General features: G+C 37.8%; 1 protein-coding gene across 4 annotated transcripts in view; it reads right to left on the bottom strand.

The window, feature by feature from the left end:
• Positions 1–7,348: 7,348 nt before the first annotated feature.
• TMTC3 (transmembrane O-mannosyltransferase targeting cadherins 3) overlaps positions 7,349–10,251 on the bottom strand; it is a 33,962-nt gene continuing 31,059 nt past the window's right edge. For all 4 annotated transcript variants that reach the window (XM_074870704.1, XM_074870703.1, XM_074870706.1 and 1 more), the window contains exon 16: positions 7,349–9,540. In XM_074870704.1, the coding sequence (XP_074726805.1) occupies positions 8,720–9,540 (821 nt within the window). In that variant the 3' untranslated portion in view covers positions 7,349–8,719. The remainder of the gene's footprint in view (positions 9,541–10,251) is intronic.

Genomic DNA, 10,251 nt, shown 5'->3' with positions numbered 1-10,251 from the left:
CAGAAATACAGAGGCTGTGCTACTGAAATTCAGTCTCACCTTCAATACCTTTATACCATTTCATCTAGAGCTGAAGAAGGAACAGTATACTAGTAAAAACAACCATATGAAATGGATTTTAAACTCTGAAGTTGAGATGGTCAGTAACTGATGAGTTAAAGTTTGCTGTATTTCCTCATCAGCCAGAAGGCTCTTAAGGACACCCAGCCACTAGGCAGCCCGAGATAGCAGTGTTTGTTATTTTGTTATTAATTTTTAAAACAAAACCCCTAGATGTCGTCTTGCATTTCAGTAACTTTGTTTTATGTTTTTTTTTTGTTTTCCTACACTCACAATATGTTTTGTGTTTGTAAGCTGAAGGATCATCCGCCAATTTTGTACTCAATTAAAAAAAAGCTGTTCTTTAGGGGAAAAGGTCTTACAGACAGCAAGACAATCAAAAGGTAAAAGGAAGTCAATTGAAAGAGGGTTCCTTTTGTTATTTTTATCACAAGATAAGCCAATGCAAATAATTGGAAAATCCTTATGCATCATTTTAATTTCTTAATCTTTATAATTTCAGTGTTGCTTTTATCCTTGTGCAATGCATATATTTTTGTTCAAATATATACTTTTTCATGTATATTGATCAGAAGCAAATTACTCCCAAAACTTAATTATGCTTCTTATTTTTGCTTTTCACGAGTATTCTAGCAAATTAGTTCTTTTGCAATACCTGTAATAACAGTTGAAGGAATATCCCTAGAAATGTAAATTTAAACCTAAATATTTGCACTAAGACCTTGACTATATTTACTCAAGTAAGGGGCAGAAATATAGTATGACTCATATAAATAATACCCATTATTACAACTCATATTTTAACTTCATGCAAACCCACTCATATAAATACATCTACAGAAATACTACCCATCCAGCTTCTTTTATATTTCTGTACAGTATTTGAATTTCATGAGTTTTAAGCTTTCACATACCTTTCTCTATTTTTCACATACCTTGTCTCTATTTATTTGTTTGCAGCTATTTATACTGGAAAAGTGATAAATGTTTATATATAGAGCTGAAGAAAACCCAGCATTCCCAACCTGTTTAAAACGTGTTCAAGAGGATAGAAAGGGTACTTGGAAACTTCTTTTAAACTTCTATCAGTTGTTGTCTTTGGCTTTTTAACTAAGACATCATATTTTTGCATAACTTCAGAGCACAGCAGTTATTACATACCTTTTATCTCACTGGATTTCAGTAACACTTAACATTTCCTGTAATTTGGCTTCCCTCAGTTGTACCCTCTACAGCTTCCAGGTGTGCCCAATATCACCGTGCTATCTTTGTCTGCTAATAAGAAGGCACACATTTATGGAGAAATTACTGCATCTTGCAAACTGAGAGTCATCCATAATGTCTGATATTCCTGTAGATGAAACAAGTGGTGCCCCCAAACAAAGAAGCAAGCCTCAATTATTCAGCTCGAGGCTGAGAAGAGATAACAACTAATCCCCCATTCTGCAAGCACCAGTTGTCACAATCTCATCTGAGCTCTCAGTACCGGGGAGTCAGTGGTACAGCATCGCACTCTAATGACAATCACAACAAAAGTGTAGGACTGGGTTAACAATTGAAAATGAAATAAAGGTGAGTGCATGCTCAAGATGGTATTTTAAAAACTGAGATTTATGACTTCTACTTTTGGTAAGACATCCTGTAATTGTTGTATTTTCCTCCTCCACCTACTCTCATTGTGTGTGGATGAATACACATAATTAAAAAATACCTTGCTATGTGTATTTAAAAAGACAATAATGCGATAATTACATGTAAGGAACAAACACATATGCTGAAGAGGTGTAGGAAATCTGAACAACATGCTTTATTTTAATGGTCACTTCTGTTGTACCTGGAATGCTTCATGGCTTCACATTCATAATAGTTACAGTGTAGAAAAGACACAGACAATTCATAACCTCATATAAAGTTTGTAAGTTGTATCACCCTCCAAAACTATATCAAATACACCAATTTGTCTGCTACATTGGCCTACCAGTAACTAAAATGTTGGCAAGTGATACTTTTTTTCTATAATACCAAGGTGTAGTCTGGCATGCAAAGCCCTACAAAACCAAGCATTTAATTTCTTTCTCTGTTTCTGTCCACATCTGAAAAAGACTGAGCTCACCCAAACAAGCATGTAACCTCTAAACTTGCTGTAAAGAAAAGTTAGCAACTCTGTATGGACATTTAACAAAAGACATTTACAGTCCTGTGAGCACCGGTGAAGACACCAGCTGAACAGGGACTTTTTACTCACTTTTTTTTTTTATAATGTATTTCTTACACTGGTAAAGCTGTAGCAGCTAACAGCTGTTTGCATTATGCTGGCGTATTAACATTATATTGATATTTTATTTTAAACAGAATACCTTAGTTCAGAGTATATGGTATCTATAAAGTCCAATTCTCTTTCTAGCAAGCTTTGAAAGCATGACACTGTGTTGGGGAAGGTTAAACGTGTTTTTCTGGAACTGTTTCCTAGCCCAAGAAAGTTATATAGCTTATAATGTTGTTGCCAGGATAATTATGCAGAAAGTTCTATGATTTTTTTTTTTGTTTGGTTTGGAGTTTTTTGTGTTTTCTTTTGTTTCATTTTTGTCATCATTGCTTTTTGTTTATGGATGTGTGTATACAGTATCTTCTGGCTGTTTGCAAAAGAGACATACATCCCGCATGCAGGACCACTGGTTTATAGACAGGTGCTAAATATAAGACAGCAGAAAGCAGTTTTTAAGTTTTCAAAGAATACTAGCTGCACTGTCACTCACTGAATGCTATAAAAATAATGTGATATCTATCTAGGGTTTTGTTTGTTTTTTTTTTTTAAATATGTAGCATAGTAATGTATGTAACATAGTAAGCTATGTTATTTTGATCCCAGGCAGGAATGTCTTACCTTTTCGTAAGCTATGTTGGAGGTTTGGGGGACAGGTTCTTCTTGATCAGTTGAAACACTATATGAAGAGTGTTACAGTTTTGTAAGGAGAGGAAATGAGGTGTAGGACGGGTGGAAGGTGTCTTCCAGCCTTTCCATTCTCTGGCTGTCTAAGCAAAGCAGGATTCCTAGACTGAAAATCAGAGCAGCATAATTTTGGTTATGTGGCAGAAGCTGAAGCAGGACTTTAGAGGAGTAGCAGGTTCTGCTGCAGTTCCAGACATTTTGCCATGCAGAGGTGGATTATAGAGCCTCTGCAAGGAACAGCCCAGCCACATACACTCACTCAAACTGGGCCTCTTCCTGGTGCTTTTGTGGGATGCAAAGTTTGCAAGAGCCTGGGGCAGGCTGCTCACTTCCCAGAATTGTTTTGATCTTCACTGACTTTTTCCAAAGGAAACCTCAGGAAGGAACAAATGCTTGCATGTTCAGCCCAAAGCTCCATACCCTGAAAGGAGGTATGTGAGCACCTTCACAGCTACAAGGAACAGTTAGGTCTTGCAAAAACCTCATCTGACAATCAAGTGGCAGATGGTTCAGCTACTGCGCCTGAAGAGCTGCTCTCAGTGCCCCTTAGTCTTGGAATGCTCAACAGCTGTGAGGAAGGGAAAGCTGCTGAGATGTTGCCCTGGACAACCTACATGCACGCACCAAAATGTTTCAACAGCTTTTGCTTTGGGAGTGTTTACTCCTCTATCAGAAAATTGACATTTCTCTCAGGTCAGTGCTTTGCTCTGTAGTCCCATTAAAGATGAGGCTGCCTATACCACAGACCTACAGTTCAGCTAGCTGTGGTAAACAAAGCCTAAGTAATAAAACATTGTGTTGTTGACAATTTAAATCCATTTAGGGGGAAACTCAGTAACCATATTGTCATACCTCCCGGAAAACAAAGAACATGCACATCTTTCACATCCCACAGGCAGAGAACACACCTGTGTCCCCTTCAGAGCAGGAGGATCTGCTGAGCCTGTCTGCTTCATGCCAGAGAGCCAGTGAAGAATGAGGAGCTGGATGACAAGTCCCTGTAGGTTTTACAGCTATACAGGCATTATTTCACATGTGGAAGCCAAGACCCACTTACCTAAGATTTTAGAATGTAGTTTTCCTTTTAGACTTACTGAAATTGGTGTTATGTTCCAAAATAAGGTGCAGTTCAGTAGATCTCCACAACTGAGCAGAAATCTAAAGCTTCCCACTTCCTTCAGTTAAACGCTCTGGCAGCACATGTTGCATGTTTTCTTGCTTTTCTTTATATGAAACCCTCCATCCACAGCAATCTTCCTGTATGTTCACTCCTTGCTTATCTCTTGCAGTATTGCCTAATCAAGGTGCAAACTGCACTGCACATTGAAAAGAATTTCTGTCCCAATTAATCCTTTGCGACTCCAATCTCTGTTTGCATGAAAATGTTTCCTATTTTTCAGAACACCCAACTATTTTCTTGACAGAACTGCTAAAAATCAATAGACTAAAAAAAAAAAATTAGATCTGAATGATCACATTTTTAACTGGTTGTAATGCAAAGAATACTCAGAAAATAAAGAATACTTGCAATACTTAGACAATGAAGTCTAGGATGTTTGCACACATTGCACACGTCCTTCTGCGACTGCACTACCCATAAGCATCTAGTTGTTCCAACTATATGCATGCATATCCAATTAATCCTTAAGTTTACGTGTATTTACCTCTAATTCTTTATGCAAATACTCACCGGCAAAAGATCCAAAAATCAATGACAAATACATTAGTCTGCATTGAAATTATATGCACAAGTGTGTATAACACTTAGAATGCTTATTGTAGCTGTGTAGGAGTCTGGGCCGCGCTGGGAGAAAGTTAGTGCAGACAGAAGAATACAAGGACGAAGACAAGGCCAGCAAAATAAGGCTGGCAAAACCACACAAGATAGCAGATAAGCGAGAAACACCTGTGGTCAGCAAAAGCACACAAGTCTGAGCAAAACAGGGTATGAGATAAGGGAGTTTTGGCAAGTTTTGGGCTTTACATGTTATTGCAATTAACCAATGCAAATGCTTGTAGAGGCGCGTGAACAGCGCGTGTAGATGACCTGTAGCCTATTAGAAGATAGATGAGTGCGTGTACGGAACTTAGTAGAGTATAAATGTAACCAGAAAAGGAATAAAAATATAGATGGGACGACCTGATCATCACATTGGTGTTGCGTCGTTTCTGTTCCCGCATGGAGAAATAAGGACCCCGGCTAATGGTGACCCCAACAAAGCTGTACATGTAAGTTTGAATAATTTCTGTATGTATGAGAAAAGGGCTACAAATTATTTTAGTCTGCCTGTCACAGAATCACAGAATCATCTAGGTTGGAAAGGACCTTGAAGATCATCTAGTCCAACTGTTAACCTAGAACTGACAGATCCCAACTACACCATATCCCTCAGCGCTATGTTGACCCAACTCTTAAACACCTCCAGCGATGGGGACTCCACCACCTCCCTGGGCAATCCATTCCAACACCTAACAACCCGTTCTGGAAAGAAATACTTCCTAATATCCAGTCTGAACCTTCCCTGGTGCAACTTGAGGCCATTACCTCTTGTCCTATCGCTTATTACTTGGTTAAAGAGGCTCATCCCCAGCTCTCTGCAACCTCCTTTGAGGTAGTTGTAGAGGGCGATGAGGTCTCCCCTCAGCCTCCTCTTCTCCACACTAAACACCGCCAGTTCCCTCAGCCGCTCCTCATAAGACCTGTGCTCCAGACCCTTCACCAGCTTCGTTGCCCTTCTCTGGACACGCTCGAGTAATTCAATGTCCTTTTTGTAGTGAGGGGCCCAAAACTGAACACAGTCATCGAGGTGCCGCCTCACCAGTGTCGAGTACAGGGGTAAGATCACTTCCCTGTCCCTGCTGGCCACACTATTTCTGATACAAGCCAGGATGCCATTGGCCTTCTTGGCCACCTGGGCACACTGCTGGCTCATGTTCAGCCAGCTGTCAATCAACACCCCCAGGTCCCTCTCTGACTGGCAGCTCTCCAGCCACTCGTTCCCAAGCCTGTAGCGCTGCTGGGGGTTGTTGTAGCCAAAGTGCAGCACCCGGCATTTGGCCTTATTGAAACTCAAACTGTCCCATCCTTGGAAATTCCCAGTTCTTGCATATTAGTGAAATTGGGAGTTGTGAAAAGGGATGACATTTATGGTGTTCTTGCACATGAGGATGGCAGGGAGAGGACAAAAGATAGGTTGAATTGAAAGGGGATAAACACCTGTCAGTTATTCTCTTCTATTTGCAAGCAGACAAAGCCAAAATCATTCTGATAGCATTTGCTCATATGAAAACTATTTTGATTATTTTTCAGAAGCTATGTCACTTCAATTAATTGAACCATTTTTCTCATAAGAGTTTAATTTTAAATTGGTTGACACATCCTAACAGGCTAAATACCACTCGGCACAGTGACATTAGTCAAAATACTTGTTTTTACTAACATTTCTTTATAAGAGACAAAGGGGGCAGAGTACCTGAAAACAGACTGAAAGACTTACCTCTAGCATCCTTCAGTTTAACATTAGTCTGATGATTTTAGTTAGTTAAACCTGATGGGACCTCTTAGCATCAATAAATCTAACAATTCTTGCTAGTCCCTAAAGAAGAGCTACTTGAACAGACAAGATGAGAGCAGCGTGACAGAGGCTCAACTGCAGAAATCGAGAATGTGCCTTTCCTCCCCTCTTCAATTTACAGACTGAATGAGAACAGTGTGGCAACAGGTCTCTGGGAGCTCTTGATATACAGGAGAGGAGAACTCATCAGAAAGTACCTTTTCTTACTATTTAGTTCCTTCCATTTTCAAATTAACATTCCTTTGTATCAGCCAGAATGATGACTAATTCTTTTGTAAAACAAAGTTTTGGAAGGAAGACTTAATATGCAAGTTCAAGTTTCTATGTAGCTATTTTAGCTATAAGTATCTGAGTTATTCACAGACAAGGTAAAACAGTGATTTTCAAGGTGTGGTCAATAGATTCCTGGGAGCACTTTACTACAAGCAGCACTCAAAAACATTTGTATGAAGACCAGCTGCACACTACGTACCTGTTCGTGTCTGCAGCTTTTAAATCATGTTTTTAAAAAAAACATTTTTTCCTCTCCCCAGTTATTACCATGCAAGCAATCATTGTGGTAACATTACAAATTATACATAATAAAGAAAAGGTCCGCTGCAAGACCTTCAACCACTCAAGATCCCTCCCACAGAGATAAATACTACATTTTACAGCTGGAATACTGCCCAAGACAGAACACTGAGCAGTTACAGAAAGGATTAAGTCTAAACAGTAGAGTTGCTAAGGAATACTTCTATATTATTAAATAAGACAAAACATGAAGAGTAAGAGTTAGATTTAATGATCGATTAAATTATTACTGAACCCAGCTCTTACACTTCTTTCTCATAATTAAGGAAAACATCGGGTTTAGGTAATCGGTAGTACATTAAACAAAAATATATGCATTGCACAAGGATAAAAGCAACACTGAAATTGCAAAGATTTTCATTTCAGGGAAGAAACTAAAATGATGCATTAGTGGAAAAGTGTAAATGGGAATATTTTAGTAAGCAAAATAAATATTTAATAAAAACCACACACCAATGACAGAGTATCAAAACAACAGAACTTAGTATTTGGAAGGATACCATCTACATTCCCTTGTGTTAAACACTGCTAAATTCAGTGGCTTAATTATTATCACACTGCCTTCAGCAATCATTGCTTATATTAGTGCTGTAAAAAGTAATGAGAATATAAATACTGTTCCAATGACAGAAATAGTAAAGCCAGCTTGCTATAAACAAGGAAGAATTTACTACACCAAGGAGTCAATCCACAGCCATTGATACAAAGTCAACAAGGACTACTGCATAGCATACTGGTTACTGTACCAAAAGTGCATTTATCAGCATTCAATGAACTGGGGAAAAAGTGAGAAAACCACTCGTTTTTATGTAAGTTTTAAAAACAACCAGATGATTGACAGTTAAAGAAAAAAACCCACATTTCCTTTTAAAGTAAACGCATAGTCTAAAGATCTTCAGAGCACCATAAGATTTCTGTCAGGTAAAACAGTACAAACCATTAGTATTGTAAGTAAAGAACAATTAAAAGGCTGTTATATCATTCCATATTTAGAACGCAACTGAAAATTTTAGTGTGTTGTTGCATCCTCCTATACTACAACCAGTGGCATTTTGATGACTTTTTGTTAAGTTCTGGAAACAAATAATGCAAACAAAAATTATTTTTCCTGTATAGCAGAGGTCTAGAAAGATTTAAACTGGTGACATGTAAACTGAAATGTAGATAATAATACAAACAGATTTATATGGGGGAAAGCAGCAGTGTCTGGCTTATCCCATTAATTCTCCATTCAGTTGTTACACTGATTCTTTGAAAGCATTACTGAATATCCCTGACTACCAATGATTTTTATGAGTGTTGTTTTCTCACTAGTAGGATTCTGCATTTAAGATTATTCTCAACCTTTTATCCTTCGATTCCCACCCATCCCCCACATCGTATTTAAAACTTGCAGTTTTCTCACATAAAGCATTGAAATATCTTTTGCTGCTTGCCAAGTGATATGCAGTCAACATTATTTCTACTTTCAAAGCACTGAGACCACCTTCCAGTTGGATTACATATTAAACAATAATTAAAAATAGTGTTCTCCCCTTATTCTACTGTGACGTGATAAAGACTATTCACCATTTAATATACGTTCAATCTCTTCTAGTCTTTTCAAAGCAGCAACTCTCTTTTTCTCAATGTCTTTGATTTCTTTTGTAGATTTTTTGGGAGTCTCTTTGTTCATATTGTTTTTCTCTGTTCGTTTCTTATTTTTGGAGTGCCCTTTATTGTTATCAACTGTGGCTTGGGTGATTTTCTGCTCATTTTTTACCTCCTTCAAATTTTGAAAGGAATTCTTTTTTTCTTCTGTAGCTACAGTTGCAGTCCCATCTGCTGGAAGTGACGACTGTTCTGTAGCACTAACCGATGCAATTTTACTTCTAACTATGTTTAGATGACGCTGAATATACTCTTCATGAGGTGCCAGTGCTAGTGTTTCAACCAAACATTTTTCCGCTTTTATTAAGTCTCGTTCTTCGAAGTAAACCACACAAAGATTATGTTTTCCTTGTACATTGTTGGGATCCAGTTCCAAAATTTTTTCAAAACACATTTTTGCTCCAACAATATCCTTCTTTTGGTTCATAAGGATATCTCCTTTCAAAATCAGACCTTTGGTATGATCAGGGTAGTATCTCAGTAGGTCTTCCAGGACAGGCAAAGCCATCAATTCTTTCGCTGTCTGAGAATAAAGCAGTGCCAAATTGAACAAAGCACTTCGGAAGTTTGGTTGTAACCTTATAGCTTTCTTCATCCATGCCTCTGCTTCCATATCTTTCTTGTCATCCATTGCCAGCATACCTAAATTGAAGTACCCATTTGCATCCTGTGGTTCTTCTTTCACATAATGCAGCAGTCTTTGTTTAGCTTCAGGTCTAAGCCGAGCATCACCTAAATGACAGAAAATGCATTTAATTCTAGATCTACTCTGAAGGATTTTTAGACCAGGCCTATAAAATGCTGTTTTTTTATACACATTAAAATGTAACATCTTTAACAGAACAGTAAAAGGGAAAGCATTTAAAATGCTACTTTTTATCATTGCTGCGTAACAGCAAAAGTAAATTACAACCACCTTCTTTACACAATGAAACTACTTACAGTTGACTTATAGCCAAAGTCAGCATCATTATTCTATTATTTGTTGAATTACATTTAAGGTTTGGTATAACGGATACAAAAAGGTGTCTCTACACGTTTAAGAATAAAGTTATTTTCATGTATGGTTGAGCAAATAGAATGCAGAAAAGACGTCAGTTCTGACAAACCACCTCTTACAGAGGTAAACTTGGGAGTGGAAGATATCATTTTGTTAAAAGATAGATTGAAAAAGTTTAAAGACGAGAGATCACATAGTATGACTTCAGACATAGCCAGGCTAAAATATCTTCTAACACCAAAACAATAAAATCTATAACTCCCATATTTTAATTTGCATCAGTTTGAAAAAGATATGGTAAAATAATCTTATCTGATAATACAGGATTAGCTACGCTATCTTGTAATCTGTGCTATTTTTCTGAATGCTCCAGTGAATATATTTTAGTAAGGAATTCCAGGAACAGAGCTACTGAAGGATGGGGGAGCAGGGAGCTGATTTTA

Source organism: Strix uralensis, chromosome 5, assembly GCF_047716275.1.
Source record: "Strix uralensis isolate ZFMK-TIS-50842 chromosome 5, bStrUra1, whole genome shotgun sequence".
In the NCBI taxonomy this organism is placed as follows: domain Eukaryota; kingdom Metazoa; phylum Chordata; class Aves; order Strigiformes; family Strigidae; genus Strix; species Strix uralensis.
The sequence above is the reverse complement of the archived record's forward strand: the minus strand, read 5'-3'. Positions and strand labels throughout refer to the sequence as shown.